The sequence below is a fragment of the Bombina bombina genome, chromosome 10, assembly GCF_027579735.1.
Source record: "Bombina bombina isolate aBomBom1 chromosome 10, aBomBom1.pri, whole genome shotgun sequence".
Classification (NCBI taxonomy): Eukaryota; Metazoa; Chordata; class Amphibia; order Anura; family Bombinatoridae; genus Bombina; species Bombina bombina.
Window position 1 is genome coordinate 5357548 of NC_069508.1, and position 23064 is coordinate 5380611.

A 23064-nucleotide genomic window follows, 5' to 3' on the forward strand; every position below is an offset into this window, starting at 1 on the left:
CGGGACTCGTGGCAGATGGTCCCTAAGGTGGAGGGAGCTATTTCTACCCTGGCTAAGCGTACAACTATACCTATTGAGGACAGTTGTGCTTTCAAAGATCCTATGGATAAAAAATTAGAGGGTCTCCTGAAGAAAATATTTGTTCATCAAGGTTTTTTTCTCCAACCTATAGCGTGCATTGTTCCTGTAACTACTGCAGCGTCCTTTTGGTTCGAGGCTCTGGAAGAGGCTCTTCAGGTTGAGACTCCATTAGAGGATATTCTGGATAGAATTAGGGCTTTCAAGCTAGCTAATTCTTTCATTACAGATGCCGCTTTTCAATTGGCTAAATTAGCGGCGAGAATTCAGGTTTTGCCATTTTAGCGCATAGAGCATTATGGCTTAAGTCCTGGTCTGCTGATGTCATCAAAAGCTTTTAGCCATCCCTTTCAAGGGTAAGACCCTATTCGGGCCTGAACTGAAAGAGATAATTTCAGACATCACTGGAGGAAAAGGCCATGCCCTTCCTCAGGATAAGACGAATAAGATGAGGACCAAACAAAATAATTTTTGTTCCTTTCGAAACTTCAAAGGCGGTCCCTCTTCCTCTTCCCCTGCCGCAAAGCAAGAGGGGAATCTTGCTCAATCCAAGTCAGTCTGGAGACCTAACCAGACTTGGAACAAGGGTAAACAGGCCAAGAAGCCTGCTGCTGCCACCAAGACAGCATGAAGGGGTAGCCCCCGATCCAGGACCGGATCTAGTAGGGGCAGACTTTCTCTCTTCGCTCAGGCTTGGGCAAGAGACGTTCAGGACTCCTGGGCTTTAGAAATAGTAACCCAGGGGTATCTTCTAGATTTCAAAGATTCTCCCCCAAGGGGGAGATTCCATCTTTCTCAATTGTCTGTGAACCAGACAAAAAGAGAGGCGTTCTTACGCTGTGTAGAAGACCTATATTCCATGGGAGTGAACTGCCCAGTTCCGGAAACAGAACAGGGGCAAGGGTTCTACTCCAATCTGTTTGTGGTTCCCAAAAAAGAGGGAACTTTCAGACCAATTTTGGATCTCAAGATCCTAAACAAATTCCTCAGAGTCCCATCCTTCAAGATGGAGACCAATCGGACTATTTTGCCAATGATCCAGGAGGGTCAATAGATGACCACCGTGGACTTAAAGGATGCGTATCTACACATTCCTATCCACAAAGATCATCACCAGTTCCTCAGGTTCGCCTTTTTGGACAAGCATTACCAGTTTGTGGCTCTTCCCATCGGGTTGGCCACAGCTCCCAGAATTTTCACAAAGGTGCTAAGGTCCCTTCTGGCGGTTCTAAGGCCGCGGGGCATAGCTGGGGCGGCTTATCTGGACGATATCTTAATCCAGGCGTCAATTTACCAACTAGCCAAGTCTCACACGGACATCGTGTTGGCTTTTCTAAGATCTCACGGGTGGAAGGTGAACGTAAAAAAGAGTTCACTTATCCCTCTCTCAAGGGTTCCATTCCTGGGAACTCTGATAGATTCGGTGGACATGAAAATTTTTCTGACGGAGGTCAGGAGATCAAAGATTTTATCCATCTGCCGAGCTCTTCATTCCATTCCTCGGCCGTCAGTGGCTCAGTGTATGGAGGTAATCGGACTAATGGTAGCGGCAATGGACATAGTTCCGTTTGCTCGCTTGCATCTCAGACCACTGCAACTGTGCATGCTCAAACAGTGGAATGGGGATTATGCAGATTTATCTCCTCAGATAAGTCTGGACCAAGAGACCAGAGACTCTCTTCTTTGGTGGTTGTCACAGGATCATCTGTCCAAGGGAATGTGTTTCCGCAGGCCAGCGTGGGTCATAGTGATGACAGACGCCAGCCTATTGGGCTGGGGTGCAGTCTGGAATTCCCTGAAAGCACAGGGATTGTGGACTCAGGAGGAGGCTCTCCTCACGATAAATATTCTAGAACTGAGATCGATATTCAACGCGCTTCAGGCGTGGCCTCAGCTGGCGTCGGCCAGATTCATAAGATTCCAGTCGGACAATATCACGACTGTAGCATATATTAATCATCAGGGGGGAACAAAGAGTTCTCTAGCGATGATAGAGGTTACCAAAATAATTAAATGGGCAGAGACTCACTCTTGCCATCTATCAGCAATCTATATCCCAGGAGTGGAGAACTGGGAAGCAGATTTTCTAAGTCGTCAGACTTTTTATCCGGGGGAGTGGGAACTCCATCCGGAGGTGTTTGCACAATTGATTCAGCAATGGGGCACACCAGAATTGGATCTGATGGCGTCTCGTCAGAATGCCAAACTTCCTCGATACGGGTCCAGGTCAAGGGATCCTCAGGCAGTACTGATAGATGCTCTAGCAGTACCCTGGTCGTTCAACCTGGCTTATGTATTTCCACCGTTTCCTCTCCTTCCTCGTCTGATTGCCAGAATCAAACAGGAGAGCGCTTCGGTGGTTTTGATAGCACCTGCGTGGCCATGCAGGACTTGGTATGCAGACCTGGTGGACATGTCATCTCTTCCACCATGGACTCTGCCACTGAGACAGGACCTTCTGATTCAAGGTCCGTTCCAACATCCAAATCTAGTTTCTCTGCGACTGACTGCTTGGAGATTGAATGCTGGATCTTATCCAAGCGGGGGTTCTCTGAGTCGGTCATAGATACCTTGATTCAGGCTCGAAAGCCTGTCACCAGGAAATTTATCATAAGATATGGCGTAAATATCTTTATTGGTGCGAATCCAAAGGCTACTCATGGAGTAAGATCAGGATTCCTAGGATTTTGTCCTTTCTCCAAGAAGGATTGGAGAAGGGGCTATCAGCTAGTTCCCTAAAGGGACAGATATCTGCTTTATCAATTCTACTGCACAAACGTCTGGCAGACGTTCAATCGTTCTGTCAGGCTTTAGTTAGAATTAAGCCTGTGTTTAAACCTGTTGCTCCGCCATGGAGTTTGAATTTAGTTCTTAAAGTTCTTCAAGGGGTTCCGTTTGAACCTATACATGCCATAGATATTAAGCTTCTATCTTGGAAAGTTCTGTTTTTAGTTGCTATCTCTTCGGCTCAAAGAGTTTCTGAACTATCTGCATTGCAATGTGACTCGCCTTATCTTGTTTTCCATGCTGATAAGGTGGTCTTGCGTACCAAACTTGGATTCCTTCCTAAGGTTGTTACTAATAAGAATATTAATCAGGAAATTGTTGTTCCTTCTCTGTGTCCTAATCCTTCCTTTAAGAAAGGAGCGTCTATTGCACAACTTGGACGTGGTTCGTGCTTTAAAGTTTTACTTGCAAGCGACCAAAGATTTCCGTCAAACATCTTCTTTTCTCCAACATTGGTGTGTCCGGTCCACGGCGTCATCCATTACTTGTGGGAAATATTCTCCCCCACAGGGAAAGGCAAGGAGAGCACACAGCAAGAGCTGTCCATATAGCTCCCCCTCTGGCTCCGCCCCCCAGTCATTCTCCTTGCCGCTCTGAACAAGTAGCATCTCCACGGGGATGGTGAGGAGTTTGTGGTGTTAGTTGTAGTTTTTTATTCTTCTATCAAGAGTTTGTTATTTTAAAATAGTGCTGGCTTGCACTATTTACTCTACAACAGAAAAGTGATGAAGATTTCTGTTTAAGAGGGCTATGATTTTAGCACACGTAACTAAAATCCATTACTGTTACCACGCAGGACTGTTGAAGCCAGCGAACTTCAGTTGGGGGTAACAGTTTGCAGACTCATCTGCTTCAGGTATGACTAGTCTCCTTCTAACAACACAGGCTAATGCTAGATGACTGTCATTTTTCCCCTCAGGGGAAACGGTAAGCCATTTTTCTTTCACCTCAGCAAAAAAGATAACAGGCTTCCCCTTTTTGATTTTTATGCTGGTAGACACTGTTAGGGGCCAAATCGATTAGTTTTTATTACAATATGATACCATTTGAAATAATTTATAAGCTCATATACACTTGGGAACGTTTTTTATTGATCTGGCTTATTTTAGACACCTAAATCTAGTCAGGAAGGCCCCTTCACTCTAGTGTGCTGAGGGAGGAAGCCTCATTTTGGCGCTTCAACTGCACAGTTTGAATTCAAGGCAGTGCATGCAATTTCATGTGAGAGGGTCCTGTGGCTCAGAAAGTGACTCCAGAAGGCTTATTTCTGTGGATGGTTGACCCCCAAGGAAGGTAAAAAGCTGCAGCAAGGCTGTAGCTGGGATTGTGGTGTATAAAAACGGTTAAATCCAACAATTAGCTCCGGTTTGCTTGTTTTAAGAGCTAGAGTCTCCATATTTGCTGTGCAATACTTTCTAAGCATTAAGACACTGGGGTCCAAATTTCATACAAATCGGATATTGCCTTCATAGTTTTTTGAACATTCAGAAATAAAGTGTGTCATTTTATTATTTAAAGAGACAGTAACGTTTTTGTTTAAAATCGTTTTTATTGCATTGTTTGCCTGCCTAAATCTGTTTAACATGTCTGTGCCATCAGATAACCTATGTTCTGTGTGTATAGAGACAAATATGGTTCCCCCTTCGAGTGTTTGTGATAATTGTGCCATAGCGTCCAAACAAAATCAGGACAGCTCTGTTACATTTCATAATGTTGCCCAAGATGATTTATCTAATGAAGATAGTGGGGATAGCTCTACATCCTCTCCTTCTGTGTCTACACCAGCTTTGCCCGTGCAGGCGACACCTAGCGCGCCACTGCTTATTTCTATGCAACAATTAACAGCAGTAGTGGATAATTCTATAGCAAATCTTTTATCCAAACTGCCAGCATTTCAGAGAAAGCGTGATTGTTCAGTTTTAAATACAGATAAAAAGGATGAACAATCAGACGCTGACGATGCCTTATCTATTTTACCCTCACATCAATCGGAATTGGCTGTGAGGGAAGGGCTGTCTGAGGGTGAAATTTCAGACTCAGGAAAAATTTCTCAACAGGCAGAACCTGATATAGTAGCATTTAAGTTTAAGCTAGAACATCTCCGCGCTTTGCTTAAGGAGGTATTAGCTACTCTGGATGACTGTGATTCTATGGTATTACCAGAGAAGTTGTGCAAATTGGACAAATTTTTAGAGGTCCCAGTGCACGACGACGCTTTTACAATACCTAAGAGGGTAGCGAACATAGTGGAAAAGGAGTGGGAGAAGCCAGGTGTACCCTTTGCCCCACCTCCTATATATTTAAAAAAATGTTTCCCATAGTAGACCCTAGAAGGGACGCATGGCAGACGGTCCCGAAGGTTGAGGGAGCTGTTTCAACACTAGCGAAGCGCACAACTATTCCTATAGAGGATAGATGCGCTTTCAAAGATCCTATGGATAAAAAATTGGAAGGATTGCTTAAAAAGATTTTTGTTCAGCAAGGGTTCATCCTTCAACCAGCTATGTGTGTTATTACTGTCACTTCAGCGGCGTCCTTTTGGTTCGAGGAACTAGAAAGGTCGCTCCAGAAAGAGACTTCCTATGAAGAAGTCATGGAGAGAATTCACGCATTAAAGTTAGCTAATTCCTTTATATTGGATTCCGCCTTTCAAATAACAAAATTGGCGGCGAAAAACTCAGGTTTTGCTATAGTAGCGCGGAGGGCGCTTTGGCTAAAATCCTGGTCGGCAGATGTGTCGTCCAAGACTAAGTTACTTAATATTCCTTTCAAGGTTAAGACCCTTTTTGGACCGGAATTGAAGGAAATTATTTCAGACATCACTAGGGGTAAGGGCCATGCCCTCCCACAGGATAGGCCTTTTAAGGCTAAGAACAAGTCTAATTTTCGTTCCTTTCGCAATTTCAGGAATGGACCGGCTAATAACTCCACTGCCGCTAGACAAGAAGGTAACGCGGCCCAGCCCAAACCCGCTTGGAAACCCATGCAAGGCTGGAACAAGGGTAAACAGACCAAGAAACCTGCTGCTGCTACCAAGACAGCATGAAGGGGTAGCCCCCGATCCGGGACCGGATCTGGTAGGGGGCAGACTATCTCTCTTCGCTCAGGCTTGGGCAAGAGATGTTCTGGATCCCTGGGCACTAGAGATAGTTTCCAAGGGATACCTGCTAGAATTCAAGGGACTTCCTCCAAAGGGAAGGTTCCACCTGTCTCGCTTATCTTCAGACCAGATAAAGAAACAGGCATTCTTACATTGTGTAAGAGACCTATCAAAGATGGGAGTGATAAACCCAGTCCCCTCCGGGGAACAAGGTCTAGGTTTTTACTCAAACCTGTTTGTGGTTCCCAAAAAAGAGGGAACTTTCAGGCCAATTCTGGATTTAAAGATATTAAACAAGTTCCTCAGAGTTCCATCCTTCAAAATGGAGACCATTCGGACAATCTTGACGACAATCCAGCAGGGTCAATTTTTGACTACCGTGGATCTAAAGGATGCGTATCTGCATATCCCAATCCACAAAACTCATCATCAGTTCCTGAGGTTCGCCTTTCTGGACAAACATTACCAGTTTGTGGCTCTTCCATTCGGTTTAGCCACCGCTCCCAGAATTTTCACAAAGGTGCTAGGGTCCCTTCTAGCGGTCCTAAGGCCGAGGGGCATCGCTGTAGCACCTTATCTAGACGACATCCTAATCCAAGCGTCGTCTCTTTCCAAAGCAAGGGCCCACACAGACATTGTGTTGGCTTTTCTCAGATCTCACGGGTGGAAGGTGAACATAGAAAAGAGTTCACTGTCACCGTCCACAAGGGTTCCTTTTCTGGGAACAATAATAGATTCTGTGGAAATGAAGATCTTCCTGACAGAAGTCAGAAAGACAAAGCTTCTAAACGCTTGTCGAGTTCTTCATTCTATTCCTCAACCCTCCATAGCTCAATGCATGGAAGTAATAGGACTAATGGTCGCAGCAATGGACGTGGTTCCTTTTGCTCGAATTCATCTAAGACCATTACAGCTGTGCATGCTCAATCAGTGGAATGGGGACTATACAGACTTGTCTCCCCAAATTCAAGTAGACCAGGTAACCAGGGACTCACTTCTCTGGTGGTTGACCCAGGATCACCTGTCTCAGGGAATGAGTTTCCGCAGACCGAAGTGGGTCATCGTCACGACCGACGCCAGCCTCTTGGGGTGGGGCGCGGTCTGGGACTCCCTGAAAGCTCAGGGCCTATGGTCGCGGGAAGAGTCGCTTCTCCCGATAAACATTTTGGAACTAAGAGCAATATTCAATGCGCTCCTGGCTTGGCCTCAGCTAGCGGAAGCCAGGTTTATAAGATTTCAGTCGGACAACATAACGACTGTTGCGTACATCAATCATCAGGGGGGAACAAAGAGTTCCCTAGCGATGAAGGAAGTAACCAAGATAATCCAATGGGCAGAGAATCACTCCTGCCATCTATCTGCTATTCACATCCCAGGAGTAGACAACTGGGAGGCGGACTATTTGAGTCGTCAGACTATCCATCCGGGGGAGTGGGAACTCCATCCGGAGGTCTTTGCTCAGTTAACCCAATTATGGGGCATTCCAGACATGGATCTAATGGCGTCCCGTCAGAACTTCAAGATTCCTTGCTACGGGTCCAGATCCAGGGATCCCAAGGCGACTCTAGTGGATGCATTAGTGGCGCCTTGGTCGTTCAACCTAGCGTATGTGTTTCCACCGTTTCCTCTCCTTCCCAGGCTCATAGCCAGGATCAAACAGGAGAAGGCCTCGGTGATTCTGATAGCTCCTGCGTGGCCACGCAGGACTTGGTATGCAGACCTGGTGAATATGTCATCGGCTCCACCATGGAAGCTACCTTTGAGACAGGATCTTCTAGTACAAGGTCCATTCGAACATCCAAATCTAGTTTCTCTGCAGCTGACTGCTTGGAAATTGAACGCTTGATTTTATCCAAGCGTGGGTTTTCAAATTCTGTGATAGATACTCTGGTCCAAGCCAGAAAGCCTGTGACTAGAAAGATTTACCATAAAATATGGAAAAAATATATCTGTTGGTGTGAATCCAAGGGATTCTCCTGGAGTAAGATTAAAATTCCAAAGATTCTCTCCTTTCTCCAAGAAGGTTTGGATAAAGGGTTGTCAGCTAGTTCTCTAAAAGGACAGATTTCTGCTTTATCTGTCTTGTTGCACAAACGTCTGGCAGCTTTGCCAGATGTACAAGCTTTTGTTCAGGCTTTGGTTAGAATCAAGCCTGTTTACAGACCCATGACTCCTCCTTGGAGTCTAAATTTAGTTCTTTCAGTTCTTCAAGGGGTTCCGTTTGAACCTTTACATTCCATAGATATTAAGTTATTATCTTGGAAAGTTCTGTTTTTGGTTGCTATTTCTTCTGCTAGAAGAGTTTCTGAATTATCTGCTTTGCAGTGTAATCCACCATATCTGGTTTTTCATTCAGATAAGGTTGTTTTGCGTACTAAGCCTGGTTTTCTTCCAAAAGTTGTTTCCAACAAGAACATCAACCAGGAAATAGTTGTTCCTTCTCTGTGTCCGAATCCAGTTTCAAAGAAGGAACGTTTATTACACAATTTAGATGTTGTTCGTGCTTTAAAGTTCTATTTAGAAGCAACAAAAGATTTTAGACAAACCTCATCCTTGTTTGTCGTTTACTCTGGTAAGAGGAGAGGTCAAAAAGCTACTGCTACCTCTCTCTCTTTCTGGCTGAAAAGCATTATCCGCTTGGCTTATGAGACTGCCGGTCGGCAGCCTCCTGACCGTATCACAGCTCACTCTACTAGGGCTGTGGCTTCCACATGGGCCTACAAGAACGAGGCTTCTGTTGACCAGATATGTAAGGCAGCGACTTGTTCTTCTCTGCACACTTTTGCCAAATTCTACAAATTTGATACTTTTGCTTCTTCGGAGGCTATTTTTGGGAGAAAGGTTTTGCAAGCCGTGGTGCCTTCCATTTAGGTAACCTGATTTGCTCCCTCCCTTCATCCGTGTCCTAAAGCTTTGGTATTGGTTCCCACAAGTAATGGATGACGCCGTGGACCGGACACACCAATGTTGGAGAAAACAGAATTTATGCTTACCTGATAAATTACTTTCTCCAACTGTGTGTCCGGTCCACGGCCCGCCCTGGTTTCATAATCAGGTTGAAAAATGTTTCTTTATACACTACAGTCACCACGGCACCCTATAGTTTCTCCTTTTTCTCCTAACCGTCGGTCGAATGACTGGAGGGCGGAGCCAGAGGGGAGCTATATGGACAGCTCTTGCTGTGTGCTCTCCTTGCCTTTCCCTGTGGGGGAGAATATTTCCCACAAGTAATGGATGACGCCGTGGACCGGACACACCGTTGGAGAAAGTAATTTATCAGGTAAGCATAAATTCTGTTTTTTTGTTGTCTATTCTGGAAAACGTAGAGGTCAAAAAGCTACGGCTACCTCTCTTGCCTTTTGGCTAAAAAGCATCATCTGTTTGGCATACAATACTGCTGGACAACAGCCTCCTGAAAGAATTACAGCTCACTCTACTAGAGCGGTGGTTTCCACATGGGCTTTTAAAAATGATGCTTCTGTTGAACAGATTTGTAAGGCTGCGACTTGGTCTTCGCTTCATACCTTTTCCAAATTTTCCAAATTTGATACCTTTGCTTCTTCGGAGGCTATTTTTGGGAGAAAAGTTCTTCAAGCAGTGGTGCCTTCTGTTTAACCATCTGTCTTGTCCCTCCCATTCATCCGTGTCCTGTAGCTTTGGTATTGTATCCCACAAGTAAAGGATGAATCCGTGGACTCGTCTTACCTTTATAGAAGAAAACTAAATTTATGCTTACCTGATAAATGAATTTCTTCTATGGTAAGACAAGTCCACAGCCCGCCCTGTCATTTTAAGACAGATTATATTTTTTTGATTTAAACTCAGTCACCTCTGCACCTTGTAGTTTCTCCTTTTTCTTCCTGTACCTTCGGTCGAATGACTGGGGGGTGGAGCTAAGGGAGGAGCTATATAGACAGCTCTGCTGTAGTGCTCTTTGCCACTTCCTGTAGGGAAGGATAATATCCCACAATGTGGACTCGTCTTACCATAGAAGAAATCAATTTATCAGGTAAGCATAAATTTTGTTTTTCACAGTATTTGCAATTTGCAGCTTTGGCTTTGCTCTCAGCAGCAATTGCACTGTGGAAATGTTTCCAAACTCTAGATGTTGGTGTCACCATTTTACTGAGAAGAGGAAAAAAACTTACAATTTACTGGCAAGACTATAGGTAAACATTATGCTGTGATGGGGGAGAATATTCATAGGAATCATTTAGCTAAAGGTTATAAAGATAAACTAATTTGTCAGACAAATGTAACCTCCTCTCTCAATTAAAGCTTGAGAGGACAGAAACCATCATCTACTGTACACCAACAATCACCCACTGTAGGAGGTACAAGATAGAGCCCACATGCAAACTAAACTGAAGCCTTTCCTCTGCAGTGCCCCTAGAGGCAGAAATACATATTTCTCTTATTTCAGAATTGCATTGAGAAGTACAGTGTACTTGCATTGTATTGCAGGATTTGTTTGTCTTCAGCTGAGAGAACGTGCAAGGATTTGAGACTTTAAATAAAGTCTCAGAAGCCTTTCATTAAGGCCTTCATGTTATATAGTTTCTATACCATGTCACAGACACATTATTTATCATTGTAAAATAACATATTTCACACTCCATATTTTTTTAAAATTTTTCCAGAAAAAACAAACGTCTTGGGAAAAAAAAGCAAAAAAAACCTGTTTTCCCCCCAAATTTTTCCATATTTTTTTAAAGGCCTTCCCATCTCTACTCCTGGTCGAACTGTACTGGTGGGTAGGTTACCACTAATCATGGGGCTATGTAGAAACCCCTTTCCAGAAGCCTGAGGGGTGGGATCTCCCTGCTGCAAGTACATAACATGTATAAGTGACTAAAACCTTTGTGTCACCATAGGGTTTGCTGTCATTCCTTAGTGCTCCCCTGATAGGGGCACTGTCGGACGTATGGGGGAGAAAATCCTTCCTGCTGCTAACCGTTTTCTTCACATGTGCTCCCATTCCTCTAATGAAGATCAGCCCATGGTGAGGGACTTTATGTGGTGCTGGTTAATTCCTGTGTGTGCTGCTCTCCTACTCCAAACTGCCCATCACCTGAACTACCTGTCATTGTGCGTGTGTGTGTGTGTGTTATTAGCTCATCTGCCTGTCATTGTGCATGTCAGTGTGTGTGCTCTGTTACTATCTGATCTGTCTGTCATTGTGCATGTCTGTGTGTGTGTGTGCTCTGTTACTAGCCTGTTGTGTGTGTCAGTGTGTGTGTGTTCTGTTACTATCTGATCTGTCTGTCATTGTGCATGTCTGTGTGTGCATGTGTGTGCTCTGTTACTAGCCTGTTGTGTGTGTCAGTGTGTGTGTGTTCTGTTACTATCTGATCTGTCTGTCATTGTGCATGTCTGTGTGTGCGTGTGTGTGCTCTGTTACTAGCCTGTTGTGTGTGTCAGTGTGTGTGTGCTCTGTTACTAGCCTGTTGTGCGTGTCGGTGTGTATGTGCTCTGTTACTAGCCTGTTGTGTGTGTCAGTGTGTGTGTGTGTGTGTGCTCTGTTACTAGCCTGTTGTGCGTGTCAGTGTGTGTGTGTGTGTGCTCTGTTACTAGCCTGTTGTGCGTGTCAGTGTGTGTGCGCTCTGTTACTAGCCTGTTGTGCGTGTCAGTGTGTGTGTGTGCTCTGTTACTAGCCTGTTGTGCGTGTCAGTGTGTATGCGCTCTGTTACTAGCCTGTTGTGCGTGTCAGTGTGTATGCGCTCTGTTACTAGCCTGTTGTGCGTGTCAGTGTGTGTGTGTGCTCTGTTACTAGCCTGTTGTGCGTGTCAGTGTGTGTGTGTGCTCTGTTACTAGCCTGTTGTGCGTGTCAGTGTGTGTGTGTGCTCTGTTACTAGCCTGTTGTGCGTGTCAGTGTGTGTGCGCTCTGTTACTAGCCTGTTGTGCGTGTCAGTGTGTGTGTGTGCTCTGTTACTAGCCTGTTGTGCGTGTCAGTGTGTGTGTGCGCTCTGTTACTAGCCTGTTGTGCGTGTCAGTGTGTGTGTGTGCTCTGTTACTAGCCTGTTGTGCGTGTCAGTGTGTGTGTGTGTGCTCTGTTACTAGCCTGTTGTGCGTGTCAGTGTGTGTGTGTGCTCTGTTACTAGCCTGTTGTGCGTGTCAGTGTGTGTGCTCTGTTACTAGCCTGTTGTGCGTGTCAGTGTGTGTGTGTGTGTGTGTGCGTGTGTGCTCTGTTACTAGCCTGTTGTGCGTGTCAGTGTGTGTGCTCTGTTACTAGCCTGCTGTGCGTGTCAGTGTGTGTGTGTGCTCTGTTACTAGTCTGGTGTGTGTGTGTGTGTGCTCTGTTACTAGTCTGGTGTGTGTGTGCGCGCTCTAGCCTGTTGTGTGTGTCAGTGTGTGTGTGTGCTCTGTTACTAGCCTGTTGTGCGTGTCAGTGTGTGTGTGTGCTCTGTTACTAGCCTGTTGTGCGTGTCAGTGTGTGTGTGCTCTGTTACTAGCCTGTTGTGTGTGTCAGTGTGTGTGTGCTCTGTTACTAGCCTGTTGTGTGTGTGTGTGCTCTGTTACTAGCCTGTTGTGCGTGTCAGTGTGTATGTGCTCTGTTACTAGCCTGTTGTGTGTGTCAGTGTGTGTGTGTGCGCTACTGTTATTAGCTTAGCTTTCTTCTACAAGATATGACGAGTCCACAGATTTCATCCTTACTTGTGGGATATTAACCTCCTGCTAACAGGAAGTGGCAAAGAGCACCACAGCAGAGCTGTCTATATAGCTCCTCCCTTCCCTCCACCCACAGTCATTCTCTTTGCTTGTGTTAGTGATAGGAAAAGGTAAAGTGAGGTGTTAGTTTAGATTCTTCAATCAAGAAGTTTTTTTATTTTAAAATGGTGCCAGAGAGTACTATTTTTCTCAGGGGGAAATTGTCGGTCTATTGCTTCCCAAGAGGAGTGGAGACATATTATTTTCTGCCCTGATGTTAATGATCTTAGCAAACATTATCTAAGATCCATAATGGTTCCCACAACGCAGCTGAAGGTATGTGTGAGAAGATCTTCAGTGTGGAGAACTGTGTCTTGCTACAAGCAGCATTGAGGTATGTGCAGTCTTTTGTTTCTGGGGAGATTAAATCGGAACAGACTGTCATTGTCCCCTATATGGGGAAGGGTAAGCAGTATGCACTAATGAAAGAATGGTGTACCTGAAATCCCTTTATTTTATTTTATGGTATTTGCCTAAAGTAGGTAAAGACCTTTGGGGCTTATCTGGGGCTGGACGCTGGGAGATGCGTTTTTTTTACTTGATGCACTGTTAACTTTATTCCTGGTGCAGGACTGCAGGGTTACGATTTAGCCTGCATATCAAGGGGGCACATGCGGGTCTTAGATTCTGTGTACGCCCACGGTGGGCGGGGCCTAATTTCAGACGCGCAGTGTTCCTCCGGACATAGCAGCAGAGACTGGGGCTCTGAGTGGCCTGATTTGTCTACTAACCTATCGAAAAGTACTTTCATGATATAGCAGCTTCAACAACTTCATTCCGGGGCAGGTAGGCTCCACAGCAGAGCTGTGGCGTGGTGCAGGGGCCATATTTATATAAGTATTAAAATCTTGTTATAAACGATATATTTAGCATTTTTGCATATATAGACAAGTGGATGCAATATTAAGAGTATTTTGGGCACTTGAAACAGTTTTTTTTCTGGTCAAAAGACGTTTTTGCAGTTTTCAAAAAAATAGTTGCGCTTTAAAAATTTAAAGGCACAGTACAGTTTTTTTGGCATTAATTTTTTTCACATTTAATTTAATTCAGAGATCAATATTTAAGCAAGTATGACTATTAATAGTATTGCTAGTCTGTTTAACATGTCTGACACTGAGGAGAAAACTCCTTGCTCTATGTGTTTAGATGCCACTGTGGAACCCCCTCTGACTTTTTGCCCCTTGTGTACTGAGAGGGCCTTACAATGTAAAGCAAAAAATTTATCTAAAGATGATTCTCAGTCTGAGGAGAATCAAGGTATACCGCTAACTTCTCCCCAAGCGTCATAACCTTTAACGCCAACCCAAGCAATGCCTGGTTCTTCAACCGCGTCTAATTCATTTACTCTGCAGGATATGGCTGCAGTTATGTCAACTACCCTTACAGAGGTATTATCTAAGTTGCCAGTTTTACAGGGTAAACACAGTAGGACAGAGGTCAATTTGAATGCTGAGCCCTCTGATGCGTTGTTAACCATTTCCGATGTACCCTCACAGGGATCTGAATTGGGGGTCAGGGAACTTCTGTCTGAGGGGGAACTTTCCGATTCGGGAAGTGCATTACCTCAGACGGACTTGGACGTCATGTCCTTTAAATTTAAGCTTGAACACCTCCGTCTGTTATTTAGGGAGGTTTTAGCGACTCTGGATGACTGTGATCCTATTGTGGTTCCACCAGAGAAATTGTGTAAGATGGACAAATACTTAGAGGTACCTGCTTACACTGGCGTTTTTCCGGTTCCTAAGAGAATCTCAGAGATTATTAAGAGGGAATGGGACCGGGTATCCCGTTTTCACCCTCTCCTAATTTCAAAAAGATGTATCCTATATCTGACACTGTTCGGGACTCTTGGCAAACAGTCCCTAAGGTGGAAGGAGCTATATCTACCCTGGCTAAGCGTACAACGATTCCTATTGACGACAGCTGTGCTTTCAAAGACCCTATGGATAAGAAATTGGAGGGTCTTCTAAAGAAATTGTTTATTCATCAGGGTTTTCTCTTACAACCAACGGCCTGCATTGTGCCAGTTACCACTGCGACGGCCTTCTGGTTTGAGGCCTTAGAAGAGTCCCTCAAAACTGAGTCTCCTTTAGAGGATATTTTAGACAGAATTAAGGCTCTTAAGCTGGCTAATTCTTTTATTACAGATACCGCCTTTCAGATTGCCAAATTGGCGGCTAAGAATGCCGGATTTGCCATTTTAGCACGTAGAGCGTTATGGTTAAAATCTTGGTCTGCAGATGGGTCATCTATGTCAAAGTTTTTGGCTATTCCTTTCAAAGGAAAGACCCTATTCGGGCCTGACTTGAAAGAAATCATTTCTGACATTACGGGAGGTAAGGGTCATCTCCTACCTCAGGATAAAACAACTAAACTGAGGGGTAAACAAAATAATTTTAGCTCCTTTCGGAGCTTTAGAGGAGTCCCCTCTTCTTCCTCTTCCTCCGCCAAGCAGGAAGGGAATTTTGCTCAGGTCAAATCTGTCTGGAGACCCAACCAGACATGGAACAAGGGTAAACAACCCAAGAAGCCCGCTGCTGCTACCAAGACAGCATGAAGGGGTGGCCCCCGATCCAGGACCGGATCTAGTAGGGGGCAGACTCTCTTTCTTTGTCCAGGCTTGGGTAAGAGATGTTCAGGATCCTTGGACACTGGAGATCGTGTCCCAAGGGTATCAGCTGGAGTTCAAAAGTTCTCTCCCATGGGGGAGGTTCCTTCTTTCACGATTGTCTGCAGACCAGACTAAAAGAGAGGCGTTCTTACGTTGTGTAAAAGACCTCTCTACTATGGGAGTAATTCGTCCCGTTCCAAGATTGGAACAGGGACAGGGGTTTTACTCAAATGTTTTCGTGGTTCCCAAAAAAGAGAGAACGTTCAGACCCATTTTAGATCTCAAGAGTCTAAACAAGTTTCTCAGAGTCCCATCCTTCAAAATGGAGACTATTCGAACAATTCTGCCATTGATCCAGGAGGGTCAATATATGACTACCGTGGACTTGAAGGATGCATATCCCTATCCACAAGGATCATCATCAGTTCCTAAGGTTTGCCTTCCTGGACAAACATTTTCAGTTTGTGGCTCCCAGCACCCAGGATCTTCACGAAGGTTTTAGGGTCCCTTTTGGCTTTTCTCAGGCCGCAGGGTATTGCAGTGGCGCCTTATCTAGACGATATTCTGATCCAGGCGTCTTACCATCTGACAAAGTCTCATACAGACATGGTTCTGTCCTTTCTGAGGACTCACGGGTGGAAGGTGAATCTAGAAAAGAGTTCATTGATTCCACAGACCAAGGTTCCCTTCCTGGGAACACTAATAGATTCCATATCCATGAAAATTTTCTTGACAGAGGTCAGAAAGTTAAAGATTCTGAATACATGCCGAGCCCTTCAGTCCAATCCTCGGCCATCAGTGGCCCAGTGCATGGAGGTAATTGGATTAATGGTGGCGGCAATGGACATCATTCCGTTTGCTCGTTTTCATCTCAGGCCACTACAGCTGAGCATGCTCAGACATTGGAAAGGAGATTATGCAAATTTGTCTCCTCAGATAAATCTGGATCAGGAGACAAGAGACTCTCTTTGGTGGTTGTCTCAGGATCATCTGTCCCAAGGGACGTGCTTTCGCAGGCCCTCATGGGTTATAGTGACGACGGACGCCAGCCTTCTAGGTTGGGGTGCAGTCTGGAATTCCCTGAAGGCTCAGGGTGTGTGGACTTAGTCGGAGTCGCTTCTTCCAATCAATATTCTGGAATATTCAATGCGCTTCAAGCGTGGCCTCAGTTGGTTTCGGCCAAATTAATTCGCTTTCAGTCGGACAACATCACGATTGTGGCTTACATCAATCATCAGGGGGGAACAAGGAGTTCCTTAGCGATGACAGAAGTATCCAAGATAATTCGGTGGGCGGAGGCCCACTCTTGTTATCTGTCAGCAATCTACACCCCAGGAGTGGACAACTGGCAAGCGGACTTTTTAAGCAGACAGACGTTTCATCCGGGGGAGTGGGAACTCCATCCGGAGGTCTTTGCCACTCTGATCCTCAGATGGGGCAGACCGGAGTTGGATCTGATGGCGTCTCGTCAGAATGCCAAGCTTCCAAGATACAGATCCAGGTCAAGGGATCCTCAGGCCGAACTGATAGATGCCTTGGCAGTGCCTTGGTCGCTCAACCTAGCTTATGTGTTTCCGCCGTTTGCTCTCCTGTCTCGAGTGATTGCTCGGATCAAACAGGAGAGGGCTTCAGTAATTCTAATCACACCTGCGTGGCCTCGCAGGACTTGGTATGCCGATCTAGTGGACATGTCCTCTCTGCCACCGTGGAAGCTTCCATCTCATTCAGGGACCCTTCCATCACCCAAATCTAGTTTCTCTGCAACTGACTGCTTGGAGATGGGGGTTCTCTGATTCGGTCATGGATACTTTGATTCAGGCACGTATGCCTGTCACTAGTAAGATCTATCATAAGATATGGCGTAAATATCTTTTTTGGTGTGAATCCAAAGGCTACTCATGGAGTAGAGTTAGGATTCCCAGGATTCTGTCCTTTCTCCAAGAAGGATTGGAGAAAGGGTTATCAGCGAGTTCCTTAAAGGGACAAATCTCTGCTTTATCGATTTTGCTACACAAACGTTTGGAAGATGTTCCAGACGTTCAGTCTTTTTGTCAGGCTCTAACGAGAATTAAGCCTGTGTTTAGACCAATTGCTCCACCCTGGAGTTTGAATTTAGTTCTTAATGTTCTTCAAGGGGTTCCGTTTGAACCCATGCATTCCATAGATATTAAGTTGTTATCTTGGAAAGTTTTTTATTTTTGGTTGCTTTTTCTTCTGCTCGTAGAGTTTCGGAGCTTTCAGCGTTACAATGTGACTCGCCTTATCTTATCTTCCATTCTGATAAGGTGGTGTTACGTACCAAACCTGGTTTCCTTCCTAAGGTTGTTTCTAATAAGAATATTAATCAGGAAATTGTTGTTCCTTCATTATGTCCTAACCCTTCTTCTAAGAAGGAGCGTCTGTTGCATAACTTGGACGTGGTCCGTGCCCTGAAGTTTTACTTGCAGGCGACTAAGGATTTCCGCCAATCATCTTCATTATTCATTGTTTTTTCTGGAAAGCGTAGGGGTCAGAAAGCTACGGCTACCTCTTTCTTTTTGGCTGTAGAGTATCATCCGTCTGGCATATGAGACTGCTGGACAGCAGCCTCCTGAAAGAATTACGGCTCATTCTACTAGGGCTGTGGCTTCCTCATGGGCATTTTAAAACAATGCTTCTGTTGAACAGATTTGCAAGGCTGCAACTTGGTCGTCTCTTCATACTTTTTCAAAATTTTACAAATGTGATACTTTTGCTTCTTCTGAGGCTGGTTTTGGGAGAAAGGTTCTTCAAGCAGTGGTGCCTTACGTTTAGGTTCCTGTCTTGTCCCTCCCTTTCATCCGTGTCCTGTAGCTTTGGTATTGTGTCCCACAAGTAAGGATGAAATTTGTTGACTCGTCATATCTTGTAGAAGAAAAGGAAATTTATGCTTACCTGATAAATTTATTTCTTCTACGATATGACGAGTCCACGGCCCTCCCTGTCATTTTCAAGACAGGTTTATATTATTTTTTTGTTAAACTTCAGTCACCTCTGCACCTTTGACTTTTCCTTTCTCTTCCTAACTTCGGTCGAATGACTGGAGGTGGAGGGAAGGGAGGAGCTATATATACAGCTCTGCTGTGGTGCTCTTTGCCACTTCCTGCTAATCAGGAGGCGTTATCCCATAAGTAAGGATGAAATCCATGGACTCATCATATCGTAGAAGAAATACATTTATTAGGTAAGCATAAATTTCCTTTTTGTTTTGTTCTCTACATTCTCATGTGTGCTGCTATTCTGTGGCAAACCAAGTCTGCTCATATGCTGCTCTCCACGTGCTTGTGTGTCAGGTCGCGCGTGTATCCTCTTGTACTTGCCATCCTTGTGTGACAGTCTGCTCATATGTGCGAGTTTCTCTCATGCGTTATGCTAGCAGGCTCTGCACAATCTACCTGTGATCTCTGTGATTGTGCTCTATTCTATGTGCTGCTCTCCTGTGTATGCATGTGCTATATTAATCTGCTCAGTGTGTACGTGTTATTGCCAGTGTTGCTGCTCACCTCTTACTATCCTTTGTTTTGTTTTGCAGGTGGTATTTTGCTGTTATATCTGTATCAGGTGTGTTTGCTGTCACCTTCTCAGTGGTATTTGCTTACGTGGCTGATATAACGCAGGAACATGAGCGCAGTATGGCATACGGCCTGGTAAGTCTTTCACTGACTGGTTTGTAGGTGGGATTCAGCCAAGTTTGTGTTTTTTATTTATACACAGAGAACCTGAATTACTTTTAGTTATTATATATTTAATAAATAGAAAAAGTGTTTGCTATTTACTGAACAGTGACCCTGTATTGTGAATAAAACATGTCACATAAGGCTTATGGTGTGATGTCTGAGTCATGATGCAGTAATAGCACACCTGGCCTTTCATCTAGATTGCTGTGGTTGGTTAGGGAGGAATTTATCTGTCAGACTTATTGTAGGTCACAACACTGTTTTTGTATACATACATTTGTGATACCAAGTTACATTTCCTTCTAATGGCAGTGAGGGTTCACGAAAACATTCATAAACTATGGGAAATACTTCTCCTGGCCACCAAGAGGCAGACACCCCAAACAAAACATTGAAATATCCCTCCCACTTCCCCTACCATCCCAGTAATTCTTTACCTCGTCTACTAGGAGGATGTCAGAGAGGTGTGCTCTGCTGAAGTTCTTTGTTCCTTAATGGATTGTTTCCTGCAAGAAAGGACTAGGGAGCTGTTAGTAGCCACGTAATTCTCTTATTTTTGGTGAATGTTAGCTCTGGATGTCGCTGGGAAGCTTCCCATGCTTTCTTCCAGTATACTTATGCTATCCTACTTCCAGATTTTCCTTGTGTCACAGGTCCCTGTCAGGATGGAGATTGCTACTGTCAGACCTGTAACTGCTGCGAAAATTGTCCAGGGCTGCAGATGGGACTTTTACTGGAAGAAGCCGGGTCAGTCATCTGCCCATAGATCCTTGCTTTCTAGTTACTTGTTGCCTATGGAGGAGACACTTACTTATATTTCTTTCCTAAGATATGGTGAGTCTACAACGTCATCATTTACTGTTGGGAATATCACTCCTGGCCAGCAGGATGAGGCAAAGAGCACCCCAGTCAAGCTGTTAAGAATCACTTTCCTTCCCGCAAACCCCAGTTATTCTCTTTGCCTTGGTTCATGGAGGTGGTGAAGTTTTGGGGCTCCATTACATATACGGCGCAGGCTTCGGCGCAAGCGTTGCAACCCAAGCCGCCCGTAATTTCACTTCGCACATTGGGGTTTTACATATACTGCGCCGTTAGATGCTAGACTGGCGTAAGTAGGACAAACTTGTGATCTTCTGAAATGTGCGCAAATACACATTTTAGTCGACGCAAGTAACTTACGCCAGTCTTGTGTCCACGGAAAGTGTCAACCTAATTTGTATAAAACTACTCTTTATTAACACGTGTAAAAACGAACCTGGAATTCAAATAAAAATGCGACATGTAATTACGATATTCAAATTCATATATAAACCCATGCGCAGCCGCCATTTTCTTCAGTGTTTGGATTGTTCGTTGAGCTACAACACACTACACTGGAGTGGAGGATTAGTGAGAGTAGAGAGAGAGGCGCAAACAGAGGATTTAGGTCACATTGTTGTTGAGTAAGCTTGTACACTTACACATATTCTTACATATTGCACACATTGAATACATATATATACAAATACACCACACTTTTTTTTTCTAACACCTCACACATATTTTATTTGAGTTTTACAGTGAGATAGGCTGAGTGTTTGGTTGTGATTGTGTGTGATTGAACTGGGAGTGTGAGTGTGTGATTTAGTGTGAGGATGGCGGGGAGAGGAGTATTGGAGAGGACAGGAGGAGTAGTGGGGTCCCCGTCAGAGAGTAAGTAGAGTGGGGAGAGGGAGAGCCAGAAGGGATGATGGGAGGGAAGATGCCCAAGAGCCCCAGAGAGCAGGCACATCCAGGAGAGGGACAAAGGGTGCTCATGGGGACAGAAGGGGAGAGGAGGGAGAGGATAGGGAGGAACCCACACCAGGGACATTACAGGGAGGAAGCCAAGTGGCCATGGAGGATGAGAGGCTGAGATGTCCCAACTTCTCATTTGCGAAAATGTTGGCCTTGTCCAGGCCATCATGGACAATTACAGTGCCCTCTTCGGGCAGGAGAAGGGCAAAGGCATTGCCAAAAAGAGAAAAATTGCATGGTTGGCGGTAGAGGATGCTGTCAACAGTGTGGCCCTGCAGAGGAGGGCTGTTGAGGGCCTGAAAAAGCGCTGAAATGACTGCAAGAGGCGGGTCAAAGAAAAGATGGGGCAGGAAGCTATGCACCAGAAGGGAACAGGTGGTGGTCCATCCCTGGATATAGAGTATAACACCTGGCAGGAGATGATACGCAGGTCCCTGAGTATCACAGCAGTCCGTGGACTTCCAGGGGCTTGTGACTCAGGGGCTGCAACCACAGCACAGCATGCTGGTGAGTAACATCCCACACACCAGTATTATATGTATTTGAGATATAACATCCTTTAATATCACACATTCATGTACACGGTGAGGAGCATGGTATTTGGCCTACTAACAAAAACATCTACATTTATACTTGACATTACTGCTACATAAAACAATGCAATTCATATGAGGTGGAATAGTGCAATACTAACACAGGCCACAAGCCACATGTAATTGTATGCCCACATGGACATATTTCTGACTGTACTAATCGCTCTCATCCTTTGACTCCTCCACAGAACCTCCTGTCACGAGGATGCAAACTTCCATGCCATCACCACCACCAGTCCTCAGGCAACCGCAAGAACAGTATGCTCCCAGGCATGAGCATGGTTGGATGGCTTCAGTTGAGGACCTGGGAGTAATGCCACCGCCATTGACATATGACCCCTGGCAAGATTCCTGGCCAGAGGAACATCCTTCCTTTGGCTTTGAGGGGGACCCAAGACAGCCACAAAGGGTTCATGTATTTACCCCCCCACAACACAATCTCATGTCAGTCATGGATTTTACCCACAGACTATGTCACAAGAAGTGCTAATTGGAGAGGCTGAGTGGTCACACGCTGGTCATCAGTCTGACTATCAATCAACCATGAGAGCTCCCCCATCCTCATCCATGGGACAACCTCCCCCATCTTCATCCATGGGACAACCTCCCCCATCTTCATCCATGGGACAACCTCCCCCATCTTCATCCATGGGACGACCTCCCCCATCTTCATCCATGGGACGACCTCCCCCATCTTCATCCATGGGACGACCTCCCCCATCTTCATCCATGGGACGACCTCCCCCATCTTCATCCATGGGACGACCTCCCCCATCTTCATCCATGGGACGACCTCCCCCATCTTCATCCATGGGACGACCTCCCCCATCTTCATCCATGGGACGACCTCCCCCATCTTCATCCATGGGACGACCTCCCCCATCTTCATCCATGGGACGACCTCCCCCATCTATGGGACGACCTCCCCCATCCTCATCCATGGGACGACCTCCCCCATCCTCATCCATGGGACGACCTCCCCCATCTTCATCCATGGGACGACCTCCCCCATCCTCATCCATGGGACGAGCTCCACCATCTGCAGATGGAAATATATCCGAAACTACAGCTGCACCTCAAGCACCATCAGATGCAGCTGAACCTGCCCCACGAGCATCCAGTAGATGCAGCTGAACCTGCCCCACGAGCATCCAGTAGATGCAGCTGAACATGCTCCACGAGCATCCAGTAGATGCAGCTGAACCTGCCCCACGAGCATCCAGTAGATGCAGCTGAACCTGCCCCACGAGCATCCAGTAGATGCAGCTGAACCTGCCCCACGAGCATCTAGTAGATGCAGCTGAACCTGCCCCACGAGCATCCAGTAGATGCAGCTGAACCTGCCCCACGAGCATCCAGTAGATGCAGCTGAACCTGCCCCACGAGCATCCAGTAGATGCAGCTGAACCTGCCCCACGAGCATCCAGTAGATGCAGCTGAACCTGCCCCACGAGCATCCAGTAGATGCAGCTGAACCTGCCCCACGAGCATCCAGTAGATGCAGCTGAACCTGCCCCACGAGCATCCAGTAGATGCAGCTGAACCTGCCCCACGAGCATCCAGTAGATGCAGCTGAACCTGCCCCACGAGCATCCAGTAGATGCAGCTGAACCTGCCCCACGAGCATCCAGTAGATGCAGCTGAACCTGCCCCACGAGCATCCAGTAGATGCAGCTGAACCTGCCCCACGAGCATCCAGTAGATGCAGCTGAACCT

General features: G+C 45.6%; 1 protein-coding gene across 2 annotated transcripts in view; it reads left to right on the forward strand.

Moving 5' to 3' along the window:
- Window positions 1-23064, forward strand: part of MFSD14A (major facilitator superfamily domain containing 14A) — a 247077-nt gene that overhangs the window by 72508 nt on the left and 151505 nt on the right. For both annotated transcript variants that reach the window (XM_053693728.1, XM_053693729.1), the window contains 2 exons: window positions 10840-10967; window positions 18835-18949. In XM_053693728.1, coding sequence (XP_053549703.1) covers window positions 10840-10967; window positions 18835-18949 — 243 coding nt within the window. The remainder of the gene's footprint in view (window positions 1-10839; window positions 10968-18834; window positions 18950-23064) is intronic.